Source organism: Mesoplodon mirus (assembly GCF_964341445.2).
Source record: "Mesoplodon mirus genome assembly, chromosome: 1".
NCBI classification, from domain to species: Eukaryota; Metazoa; Chordata; class Mammalia; order Artiodactyla; family Ziphiidae; genus Mesoplodon; species Mesoplodon mirus.
This window is the reverse complement of record NC_138976.1, coordinates 80,209,152-80,222,283: the sequence shown is the minus strand read 5'-3', so window position 1 is coordinate 80,222,283 and position 13,132 is coordinate 80,209,152. Positions and strand designations below refer to the sequence as shown.

The window sequence follows — 13,132 nt, the reverse complement described above, 5'->3', positions numbered from 1 at the left end:
ACCCCGCACCCGCCCCGCCTTTCCTTCACTGCCTGAGCGCCGGCTGGAGAGGACGCGTCAGTCGACTGGAGTGCAGGCCTACGTGCATCTCCGTTTGGGGTTCGTCGTTCCCTGGAGCCGCACACCTTCCCCGGCAGTAGCAAAGCGACGGAGAGCGCCATCCGCGGGCCCTTGCGGCGCCCAGGCCTAGCTGCGCGCTCCCCGCTCGCCCTCGGAGTCGGCCAAACCCGCCGACGGTGGAGGCGTGAGGCGACGACGGGCCGGCGCCGCGAGCAGTTAGACGCCGCGGCCTTCGGCCCTCCCTCCGCCTCCTTCTCCGCCCCCCCTCGCTTCCCTCCTCCCACTTCCCGAGCTCCGGCGTGTCCCGGCCACGCTCGGTGCTGCTGCGGGAACAAAGGAAGACCCCACGGCGGCGGCGCCACCTCCGCCTGCGGCTCTGACCCGCTCCCGGCCCGCGGCGGCGGCGAATTCAGGGCGCCTGGCTCGCCCCTCCCTGAGGGCTCGGCCCGGTCCCACTGCGCCGGCGTCGCGCGCCAGCCAGGTTCCTGCCGCCGAAGGGTGAGTAGCACGGGGATTGGGGAGGGCGCCCGGCTACTCGTGCTTGGCCGGGGGTGGGAGTGAGGGATTCGGGCGCCGCGGGCCTCCGACGAAGGCCGAGCGGCCCGCGTATGGCGGCGTTTGTGGGAGGAGAGCCCGCCAGCCAGCTCAGGAAGCACAAAGACGGAGGCGGCATTCTGCCGTCGAGGCCGGAGGCCTGGTTCCCTGTGCCCCGGGCTCACTCGCACACTCATGGTCGGGGAAACAATGCCCGGCTTACGGCCTCCAAGGGGTTCGAGCTCTGGGCCTCCCTCGAGTCCGTCGCGGCCGCCTTCCGCGGTGGCGCCCGCCGTGGGCGGCCAAACCCGGAAAGACAAAGAGGCGGCCGCGCCCCCAGCCCCTTGCCCACCGCACCCCCTATCTCCGCCTCCTCGTAGGGGCCGTTCAGGGTCGGTGGTCGGCGCGGGACCGGCAGGGTTAGGGGCCGGCTTGGCCTGCGGAGCTGCTGTTCTGCATGACTCAGTGGTTTTTGGAAAAGGCCCTGCAGTGCTTTCTTGAACGAGGCCTTTGCTTGAAAGGGCATGGCGGTAGGGATAGGGGACCAGTGGGACCCGAACTTGTTTTAAAATCCGCTGGAACGTTGGGTGAGAGGGGTCTTCTCTGTCGTGTTTTAGTTTTACCGATGTTGCTGCGTTTCTCGCCCGAGATGCCTTTCATGAAGGAAATGGAGCACCTTCCCCTTTGTTTCGTGCATTTAGGCTGAGGAACGTGAAATTCTTTGCTCGCTTTCCACGCACTCCGTGGATCTGTGTTTTGGGGAAAGGTCCGGGTTATCTTTATTGATTGACGGCCTTCTAATAATCTAGTCTAAGGACAAATTAGGGTAAAGTAGTATATAGGTCATAGAGCCACAGTTCTTCAGCTTGGCATTCAGGTGATTTACAGACTTTTTTAAAAATGTAAATGAATTTTATTTTACTCCTTATTTTTAAAAGTAGGGTTTCAGAACTGAATTGGTGAAAATACTGCAATTTCATTTTTCAAGTTTTTTTTTCTAAAAATGTCCCCCTCAAAAAGATGTTTAATTCTTCTCTGTTTTCTGTCTCTCAGGCCGGGTATTAAGCCTGAAAAGTAGCCTTTAAAATCATACTAATCTCCATTTAGCAAGAGGGAACTGAGATCTGGAGAGTAAGGGCTTGCCCAAGGTCACTGGCTTAGAGGTAGATTAGAAACTAGAACTCTGGTCTCAACTCCAGGTGGGCAGGCATTCTTAAACGTCTTTTAACATTTTGTGCACCTGAGAGAAGTAAATTCCATAGGCATAAAAGCCTTTTTTATTCATGTTTGAGGCTGGAGAATTTTTCAGTTACATGCTCCTGTCTTTTTGGTTTTGATTTTCCTGTGAGTTATAGGAAGCCAAAAACTGTTTTAAAAATAAATAAATAAATAAATACACATTTCAGCTATAAAAACTGTAAAAATAAACATTCTAGCTATACCTGATAGAGCTGACATGATGAATGCTCAAGTTTCTAGCAACTTTAAAGGTAGTAAATAATAATGGTACTGTATTTTTCTAAAATACCAGTGGGGAAACACAGTACCTAATGGCACTCATCCCCCACACCCACCTCAAAAAAAATTGCCACTAATCATGAGGATTCTTTCTGCCTAGATGCTCTTCGCTGTGCTTGGTTTTTATAAACAACCCTGACCATTTGGCTTCATGAGTGATTAATGATGCTTGCATTTTCTAGATTTAATGTGAGATCATTCCCTGTGTTAGAAAAAAACTAGCAATCTTAATGGCATCTTTTTGTTTTGTTTTCTTATATGAGCGCTGCATCCTTAATTCTTGGGGTTGTGTAGGAGTTGGCAGGCTCTGAGATAAAAATAGAAGCTGATTTCAGAGGCCTCTGTTGACTAGGCTTTATGTGAGAGCCTCCATCCCGCTCACCCTGTCACATTGCAGCCTTGTGACAGGCTGAAGCGCCCGCCCATGTGATCTAAGCTTCTGAGAAATATTAAGGCAAGCTGTGCTCTTGTGATGGCATTTAAAAGCTGGCTTTCTGGGGGGGGGGGGGGAATTTACAAGATGAGATACCATGTAGAAGACTGATGTCCCAGTGTCTCTTGTGTTTCACAGTTTGGAGGCTATTTATCGTGACTTGAAGGTAGATGTGTTTTCTGAAGAAAGGTGGAATACTTTGCATGTGAAATCATTGGGTGAAATCCCCACCCCTATTTATATAAACAAAAGATTTTAAGAATCAGATTAATATTAATGTGGGTTGACTTTTAGGCCAATTTACTTTTAAAGCCACTGTCAGATGACACTAGAAGTTAGTGTAGCAAGTTAGCTAGCATAATTCTTAAGCTGGCTTCAAGGAATGGCCCTGCTTTTTGCGTAGGGCAAAGATTCACATACTTTGCATGGTAGGCATGCAAATAAATACACTGTTATTTGAGGCATTTTTTGCACATGTTATACTTAAAATTTTAAAAACCCAGCTGAAAGTGTTTATTAATAAACTTCCTAAGTGATGTTGAAATGTTTGCGCTACCCTGATCCAAAATGAGTCAGCTAAATTCCACTTACTATTTAAAGAGATAGTGTCAACTAAATTAGTACTATTATCTGAAGTAAGTTGCAAGTATTGGTCACTTTGCATACAAGTTTGATCGGCTTGAGGTATTTTCAAGCTTGAAATATGATGGCTTTTTGCTAACAAAAGGAAAGATTACTATCATTTAGATTGTTGGAATAATTGTCAGGATTCGAGCCAGGTCAAGTTTGGTTAGTCCTCTTCCCCCCTTTTTATATAATTTTGGTAAAAAGTGTTAATACTTGTTAAAACATTGCTTTTAATAACTCACTAAAGAGTGTATCCTAGTATGTGGTGGTTGGAAAAAGTAGTATGAAATTCTAGGAAGTAACAAGCTCTAGCTGAAAGTACTTTCCTGCACTTACTTGAAAAGTTCATAACTTATAAGTCACCTTCATAGTCAACATTAAGGTACAGTTAAAGGAGAATGACCAGAATTATTGCACATAATCTCCCCTTGATAAAATGCTCTGAAATACGCTTTTGGTACATTCATACATACTTTAAAGGTGACATGGAAACCTTCCAGGTTTTAAAATTTTTTTTCTTAAATATTTATGTCTGTTAACTCAGGAAATTTTAATAAATTTAGCAAAACATTACTGTGTTTGTGCTAATTTTAAGAAGGCTTCTGGAAAAGCAAGGGTATGCTTGCTATATAAAGCTCTTTCTGGTAACCTAGCATTAAATATTAACCATTACTAAAGGTTGTGTATATTGCTTTATTTTGCCATATTGAAATTGAGCTTGGAAAGGTTTCATTATTTTCTGTCATGAGGCAGACACGCGCTTGTTAAGTTTTAATAGAGCCGTTGGCTGAGAAATCTATGGCTGATAATTTGTACATTATAGGTTTCTAGGCACTGACTTTAAAGTATACTCAGACCCAGATTTCTCATGTCAAATGTAGAACGAAAGGAATTTCCTAAGCAGCTTTTTCCTAAATTCTTAAAGAACTTCACTTTTTGGTGCCAAGGTAACAGGAAAAGCTAGATGATCTACCAGCTCTCTTTTCAGTCTTCTCTAAAGGTGTTGCAGCATTTAAAAAGTACAGATGCTCTGCCCCGTAGCAGAACTGAATTACTACAGGGCCCACGTATGTTCAGATGTTAGTTTTAAGACAGCTCTAGAGCTACATCCAATATACAGCTAGTTTAAAGAACCACTAGTAGATAGGAAGAGTCAGTAGTTAATTGTGATTATTTGAAATGATCTGCCTGTAATGTAGGAGAGCAGAAAGTGATTTAAAGATACCAATTGCCAAAATTGATTTAAACATAATTCTGGAATCTGGAAGGGTGACCTTTTCACGAATTACAGAAACAGTGACAGGTAAAATAATACATTTTAATGTTTAATGATAGAATTTTTTTGTCCTAAAAATGTGAATTCATAATAGTTCATTGTTTATCAAGCTAAAACAGTTCCATTCATGTCCCTTGTTTTATAAAGGCAACAAAATATTCATAATTTAGCCTACTCTCTTTTAAAGATTAACACAATTTGGGGCTTTGTTAGAAACAGACTCAGTGTTTAGAAATGACAAAGGTACAATACTGACTATCATACTAATTTAGTGATTTTTTTTTTGACTACATGCTAGTTTCTAAAATTTTTGTTTTGTTTTGTTTACAGCAGAAAAATGGCTCAGGAGACTAACCAGACCCCAGGGCCCATGCTGTGTAGTACAGGATGTGGCTTTTATGGGAATCCTAGGACAAATGGAATGTGTTCTGTTTGCTACAAAGAACATCTTCAGAGGCAGCAGAATAGTGGCAGAATGAGCCCAATGGGTAAGTTGGTCCCAAGAAATAATCCATTTGAAGACCTGGTGGACAGAAAATATAGAACCAAGAGTTGGGGCCTAAGACTGAGAATGAATCCTGAAAGTCCAAGGAGAGAAGACTCGAGAAAAGCTTGAAATTTAAAGCAATAATAGCCCAAGTACTTGGAATGACTACATGAGGAATGAGTGACTGTCTACAAGCATCTTCTAGCTTTTTCATTTTCGTTTTTGAGTACATGTACTCACTGGATATGAGTTTTTTTTTTTTTTTTTTTTTTTTTTTTTTGCTGTACGCGGGCCTCTCACTGCCGCGGCCTCTCCCGTTGCGGAGCACAGGCTCCGGACACACAGGCTCCGCGGCCATGGCTCGCGGGCCCAGCCGCTCCGCGGCATGTGGGATCTTCCGGGATAGGGGCACGAACCCGTGTCCCCTGCATCGGCAGGCGGACTCTCAACCACTGCGCCACCAGGGAAGCCCTGGATATGACTTTTTAATAGATTTTTTTTTGTTTGGATATCACTTAAGTGTAAGATTCTGCAGCACAGTGAAAGTACTTAAGTCACTAACCTAATTAAATGCAAGTATTTGTTATTTATTAATAGTTTTGGTAATGAGTGTTTGTAGTGTTGCTTTGTTTCTTACCAATCCTTTTTTTCTAAATAGGGACAGCTAGTGGTTCCAACAGTCCTACCTCAGATTCTGCATCTGTACAAAGAGCAGATGCTAGTTTAAACAACTGTGAAGGTGCTGCTGTCAGCACATCTGAAAAATCAAGGTAAGATTAAACATTTCTGGGTTTTTATAATAATACAGGGAGGAAGTAAAGATAAATGACATTATAATTATGAAAATAAATAATGATGTATTACATCATACATATTGCATTATAATAAGGATGTTAATACATTAGATGCCCTTGGCTTTACATGTGTTGCACAATTGGTGATTATTCCAGTGTCCTTTAATATATGATCTTGTAGGTCATTGAGTAAAGATGTGTATTAACAACGCACTTCTGAACAACCTCTCAAGGATACTGTGTTGAGAATGCTGTGCTTTTATTTCCTTGTAATGGAGGTGTAAGAATTGTAGAGAATGAGACTCTGCAGACTATATTGTAATGCCACATAAGGCATTCTGGCAAAGCTACCCCTTTTGCCCTTAAACAAATTACAGGCACAGCTAAAAATTTCTAGTTGGCTATAATAGAACATCGTAACCTATATAAATATGCAGGCTTGAATTGATGAGCCATTCATCAGATTGCTTTCCTTATTCTCATCCATCTGTGCTGGGCATCTTGTTTAGATTATTTAGCTCCATTTGATCACATTGGAAATAATGTTGAACTGACAATTTATTATCTTTCCAAGAAGTACCCTTAACATCTTTAAAAATGTTTGCTTGAACTCAAATAGAAATGTGCCTGTGGCTGCCTTGCCTGTAACTCAGCAAATGACAGAAATGAGCATTTCAAGAGAGGACAAAATAACTACCCCGAAAACAGAGGTGTCAGAGCCAGGTATGCTTTTTGTTTAATACTAGTTCAGTTCTGGATTAGGTAATACAAGAAAGGGTTGGTGGAGGGATTCTTTCCTTCCCATTGAAGGACCAAAGAGGAGAGAGAGCTATAAAATATAGGCCAAGCAAACCACTATCTTTAAAGTACCTTGAAGTGTAAAATAGTCACTCTTTAATCTCTTCTTCTCTGCCTATCCCCCCTTGCCCCTGCATCCACAAATCAGCAAAGTTTATAATACGAAGACTGAAAATGTCAAGAATTTAATGAACTGTTTACCAATATATTTTAAAAGTATCTAAATCATTAAAGAAGGTATTGTTCACAAACGGAAGAAGTTACACAGACTAAATTCCAAAGCTGTGGAGAAAAATTTAATAATCAAAAGCATTAACTATTCAGTCTTGATATTGTCAATACTTAGAAAATACACAAGCCAAAGAACATATTAAACACTAAAAGAAACTTTTGAATTGAAGAAGTGTGGGATCCCTATGGGAGTTTAAAAACTCAGTGTGGAAAGGCATTTTGGTTTTCATTAGTTAGTGACTGAGTCTATGCTGAACTTACATAGCGCAACCAGAAGTGCTTTAATGTTGCCAGAAGATTGACTTGTTTGATTTATCTGCACTAGACCCTGGAACAATGATCTATATACTCTATGGTGCACATAGTTCATTTGATCAATTCATGATTTCTTGGTATAGTGTTGACTGAACACAATATAAAACTTTATTGTGAGAAAATAGTGTCAGTGGACATGTAATCTGCTTTGGAGGCTTGCTTTTGTACATAGCTGAGCTTATGTGAACCATATCACTCTTAATTGATACAGTTAAGATGAAAATTCTTAAGTTGGGCAGGTGAATCCATATTTGGTATTTTTAAGTAAGTTCCATCCTTATGAAAAACTGACCAAATTAGTATTTGTTCTGTTTCATTTGTTTTTGTTTTTTTAAAACACAAAATGACACTGACTTTGGAACAGTACTCTTTTGGATTAGTTCTATAGCTATTCTGTGCATTTATTATTTCTTAGTAGGCTTTCTGTAGTTCGCTGCTCTGCCTTTTCTGTATCATTTTTCTCTTCTTGACTGACCCCCACTCCTCTTCCCTGTATGTTTTAGGAACCACTGTCCAATTTTCAGGTGTGGCCAAGGAAATATGGCTGTCACCTCCCCAGCACTATTCCACAGATTGTTCTTTACTGTTATACCATCAGGAAAAATTACATTAACGTTGCCATAGTAGATTATTAGGAATAAGTAGTAGCTAGAATATTACTGTTGGTCTAATATTAGACTGTTAATCTCACTGGATATACTACTAATGCAAATAAGTTATAAATTTGGAGGTAATTTTACAGTACTTATTAAACCAATTGGTTTGGATTTATGCTGATAGCATTAGTGTTGACCTATTGTTATGCAGTAATTTTAGTATTGTGTATGTTAATTTGCTATTGGGGTTTGGATTAATATTAAAACTCAGCTTACAGTGCTTCTGGTTTCTCTGAGGTTTTTTTTGTTTTGTTTTGTTTGTTTTTTTTGTTTTGCGGTACGTGGGCCTCTCACTGTTGTGGCCTCTTGCGGAGCACAGGCTCAGCGGCCATGGCTCACGGGCCCAGCCACTCCGCGGCATGTGGGATCCTCCCAGACTGGGGCGTGAACCCGTGTCCCCTGCATCGGCAGGCGGACTCTCAACCACTGCGTCACCAGGGAAGCCCTCGCTGAGTTTTATAAAAGTAGAATTAAATTTTGCTATTTTGCTTTCAATAACCTGGTGGTAATGTGAACTTTAAAACAGTAATCTGCAATTTTATCTTTATATTGACAAATTCCATTGATGTTATGAGTGAACTTAAAACTTAGATCTTTTAGGTGGAGAAACAGGGACTTTTAAAAGTAGGTCATATCTCTTACTGTCCAAATTTCATACCCATTTTAGATAAGTATCACAAAGTAAATTACAGCTGTGCTCTAAAAATTCTTGTTTTGCCTCTGGAATCCTTAATAGTCTAAAATCAAAGCTTCACAAGTACTTACACTGTCCTAAAGACAACGTTGCTGATCTTTCAAGTTTTTTTTTTTTAATCCTGCAGGTTTTCTATGTAAGACAATATAAAGCACTTATTAAAATGGCACAATAATTATTGTGAAACTTTGGAATCTAAAGTTAATTAGGGGATTAATGACTTGGGTTTTACTTGTCAAAATTTATTGGGTTTATCTACACAATTTTTCTTTTTTCTATCAGTATAAAAGCGAAATGACTTTATAGCTAATTACCTCAGAAGTTGGCAACCTTATTTCCTGAGTAGTAATGAATTTGAACTGCCCTAATTTAGAAGTTTGCATTTAGGCAGTTGGAATATGGAAAAACTGAGCAGATGACCACATCTCTCAGGTCTTTAAAATTTAGAATTAGGATTTTGTTTCCCAGGACTAGAGTGAGTTTAAAGGAATTTGAGTGGAGTGATAATTTAATAAAATTTATAGGAGCAAGTGGTATTATGTTAATTGGCAAGAAATTCTCAGACTTGAAAGAAGTTCTGATATTAAAGTAGAAGATTGTATTTAAAGTACATGTTTTCAAGAAAGACTTCTTAAACATTTTCAGGAAGAATCTTACTGTTTCTCTTGTTTTGTTTTGGTCTGGTCTTAGATAATTATCAGCCAAACAATTGACAGACTTCTAATTTTTACCCTTGTTTTTCAGTTGTCACTCAGCCCAGTCCATCAGTTTCTCAGCCCAGTACTTCTCAAAGTGAAGAAAAAGCCCCTGAGTTGCCCAAACCAAAGAAGAACAGATGTTTCATGTGCAGAAAGAAAGTTGGCCTTACAGGTATTCAGGGAGCTCCTAGTTACTCCCTAAGGGACTGGTCAGTCTTACACATAAAACAAAATGCCCGACTTTCAAGAATAGAAAGTTTCCAGAGTAGACTGGAAAGAGGACAGTGAAGAGAAGTTGAGTTTGATTTCCATTGGTTTGTCTAATCATATGAAACCCTTTCCTAACTTCAGGCCTTCTGAATTACTTTCCTTTATGGGATTGATAAAATTAATCCCTTTTGATTCTTTCCTTTGTTCTCCTGGGAAAAAGATAGCTGAATTAAATAGTAAGCACCTACTTTGAACCAGGCACAAAATGTTCTAGATGCTTTTTAATTGTTTCCTTTAAATCTCAGAACTGTATGGGGTTGTCTTTTCCTAGCGTTCACTTGAGGAAACATTACCCAGTTAACATACAGTAGGACTAGAATTTAAATTCAAATCAGCCTGACTCCAGAGCCTGTGTAATTTCTACTCTGTTTGGTACCTACAGGAGTTTATGGAAGGATAGTTACTTAAATTTCTCACCATGTCAGAGGAGGTTAAGAGCACTTTCAGTTTAAAGTGACAGACTCTTTAATGTTGCAAAGAGTCATGAAAATCTGCTTCCTTTTCTATATTGACTAATGCTTTTGTTTCTTTTAATTGCTACAAGTTCCCAAGTGACTCTACTTCCTCTTATATGTACAGGGTTTGACTGCCGGTGTGGAAATTTGTTTTGTGGACTTCACCGTTACTCTGACAAGCACAACTGTCCATATGATTACAAAGCAGAAGCTGCAGCAAAAATCAGAAAAGAGAATCCAGTTGTTGTGGCTGAAAAAATCCAGAGAATATAAATTACTACTTGTGAAGAGACTGATAACTTTGTTTTTATTTTAATATATCGTAGGAAAACATTAAAGAGCAGATGCATGGCCATTTTCCTTTGATGTTCTCCAGAGTGTTACTTTACAGTTGTCTGTCTTATAATTGATATTTAGGATGTGTGGGTATTTGTTACAGGCAGAATTGGATAGATACAGCCCTACAAAATGTATATGCCCTCCCCTGAATAAAATTGGATGAAAATCTGCACAGCAAGTTGAAAACACAGATAATAGGGACAAAATTTAGTTCCTTGTGCCAAACAGTACGTGAAATATCTGCATGTTTGCAGCATATCTGCCTTTGAGAATGTAATCAAGGTATAATCTCTGGCTAGTGTTATGTGCCTGTATTTTTTTTTTTTTTTTTTAATGGTACACCAGAAAAGGACTGGCAGTCTACTTCTACCATAAACTTTACCCTGTTAATTTCCACATTTTCCTTGGAAGCAGGAAGAAAGCTATAAAGAAAGCTATCAGACCTTTCCGTGAAACCAGTGTTTTGGTGCCATATGTAAGCCTGGCTAATTGGTCTTCTAAAAGCTGTCAAATAAGACATTCTTTGGAAGGTACATATCATAACTGGTTATAAAGAGTAAAACAGATCAAGCCAACAGGGTCTTGAGCTATCTTTGAAGCTTATCGTGCTGGCCTGCACCAGAAGATGTCTGCATTACTCTCATTGCTAACAATATTGTGTAGCACAGAACTGCACTAAGATTAATTTGTCTACAAGAAGAAGTTAAAACTCTACGTTTGGTTTTCACATACAACAGCTCTATTGAGTAACATGCATCTGAATTTTAATTTGCAAGGGTATATGAATAGTTAATTTTTCATGTGCATATTTTGTTGAATTGTTTTGGTTCAAGAAAGAATGTTTAAAGCTTTTTTAAAGACTTCAGTTCTTAATGTAACTGTACCCTTCTGCATGGAAAATCATAACCAACATGGCTGCGGTAGACTTCTTAGTGGTATCCAGCACCACTTGCAGAGGGCTGCTTTATCATATTAATTGTACTTGGGTGTAGGACTCTAGTGTTCTTGGGTGTATTGCATGGGCTGCATTATCTACAGCATTGTACAATAACAACTAGAAGAGGCAGTATACTTCACTGATGCTTGTCTGGTAATATCACTTCTGTGTTATAATGGAAGGTTTTTTGTGATGTATGAAACTTGTGTTTTTTATATATAAATGCGTATAGTTAGATTGGTGTCGTGGTAATGCCTGTTTTCATCTGTAAATAGTTAAGTATGTACACGAGGCACTACTTCTGATTTATTGCAGTGTTCAGTCTTAGTTTTTACTTTTACTCTTAAAGCATTCAGTTTTGCTTTCAATTTTATGTACCTTAGTTCTGAGTTAGATCTGCAGATGTGTACAGATAGTTCATATTTATGTATTGCACATAATCATGCTATTCAGCATTGATGCTGCATTGTATTATGTAAATAATAAAAGCCATGTACAGAGGGAAACTTCCACTTGTTCATTGGGTTTTTAAGCCATAGTTAGAAATCCTAAAGGGGGATAATTAGAAAATGTTTCATATTGAACTTTTTAGTTGCATTTGTAGACTTTGCATGGCTATATTGTAAATTTTTTTCCATTGCCATCTCTGAACATGATACATTCAAGTGAGAACCATGAGATGAGTGTTATAAAACATCTTAAGTGTGGTACATAATAGGCAATTTAATTTTGAAGAAATGAATAGGCACTTTTAGGGTTAGAACAGTCTTAGAACTTAGGTCATAATTTTTCAATCCTCCTGTCTCCCTTTTCCTTTTTTTTTTTTTTGCTTTATAAATGACACTTTAGGCATGACAGTGTGTTTACAACAACAGGCATAGTCTTGTTTGGGGTTTGGTTCTGATGTTGAGATGGACCCGTGGGCTTGGTCTTTGCAGGTGTCATGTGAGATAATAAAGAACAAGGGATAACAATGACATGCTGACTTCCAAAAAGCAGAACCATGACTTCGCAACGATGGGAGTTTGAAATGGAAATACCCAGATGATTCACTACCACCTGTCACAGTTTTTTGAGTGCTGCTACTTTTGCTTCAGGTGAGCGGAAATGTATACTATATGAAGTATGATGAGGATAGTGTCTCCTGAAATATGAAGGATATTGAAGAATCAAAATTGAGTTGAAAATTATGGTATTTAGAAGGCAAACTTAATTTTTATTCAAAGTTTAAATAAGACATTTTCCCTCAATGCTACCTCTGTCAGACATTTGCTTGATAAATTTTTAAATCTTAAGGTTTTGAAATCCAAGAGTGGTACGTTGGGGATAAAGAAGACTTACATGGGAAGATGATGGGCCTTTCGACTTCATTCTGTAATGGTCTTTGAAATAAGTAGCATGAGATTGTGGTAATGTTTCCATAATCATTTCTTGTGAGAAACACTAATTTAGAACATATTTGGACTTAAGGATTGGATTTGTCTGGAACATTGGGGAGAAGGGATCAAAGTGTGTAAGGCAGCTAGGAAGATTCAGTTCTACCTAGACTCCTGTATTCAAACCTGAATGTTTCTCAAGCAAGACTATAAGTGTGTTTTATCTTGGAATGTACACTGAGATATAAAGCATGTCAAGAATGTATCACGTTTCATTTTGCACATGCCCACTCCAGAAATGTTTTGAGAGGACAGACACTGATGACATGAATTAGCTACATGGCCTAGGACTAGTCCTTTTATTAAGTCTATTCTTCAGTGGGCTTTCTCTGCAAAACTAGGGCCTCTGGTTTGAGGGGAAATGTGTTTCCCACAGCACAAATTTGCAAAGGAAAAAACTTGAGTGGAATGGCATATTGGTTAAGAAGATAGTGGACCCTAGGACCAAGCTTCATCTGTAAATAAGGATGGTAAAAATGCATGGCACATAGTGTTCCCTATTAAATTTTTTAAGGACTTAATTTTAGGTTCACAGCAAAACAGGTAAATACATGTTAAAATTGATGAACCTATA

The 13,132-nt window shown here is 39.4% G+C and overlaps 1 protein-coding gene across 1 annotated transcript; it reads left to right on the top strand.

The window, feature by feature from the left end:
- Window positions 1-439: 439 nt before the first annotated feature.
- On the top strand, window positions 440-10,212 carry ZFAND5 (zinc finger AN1-type containing 5). The gene is made up of 6 exons (XM_082624777.1): window positions 440-558; window positions 4,779-4,936; window positions 5,594-5,705; window positions 6,349-6,452; window positions 9,168-9,293; window positions 9,971-10,212. The coding sequence occupies exons 2-6, from the start codon at window positions 4,786-4,788 to the stop codon at window positions 10,117-10,119; spliced, it is 642 nt and encodes a 213-aa protein (XP_082480903.1). The 5' UTR covers window positions 440-558; window positions 4,779-4,785; the 3' UTR covers window positions 10,120-10,212.
- Window positions 10,213-13,132: the final 2,920 nt, after the last annotated feature.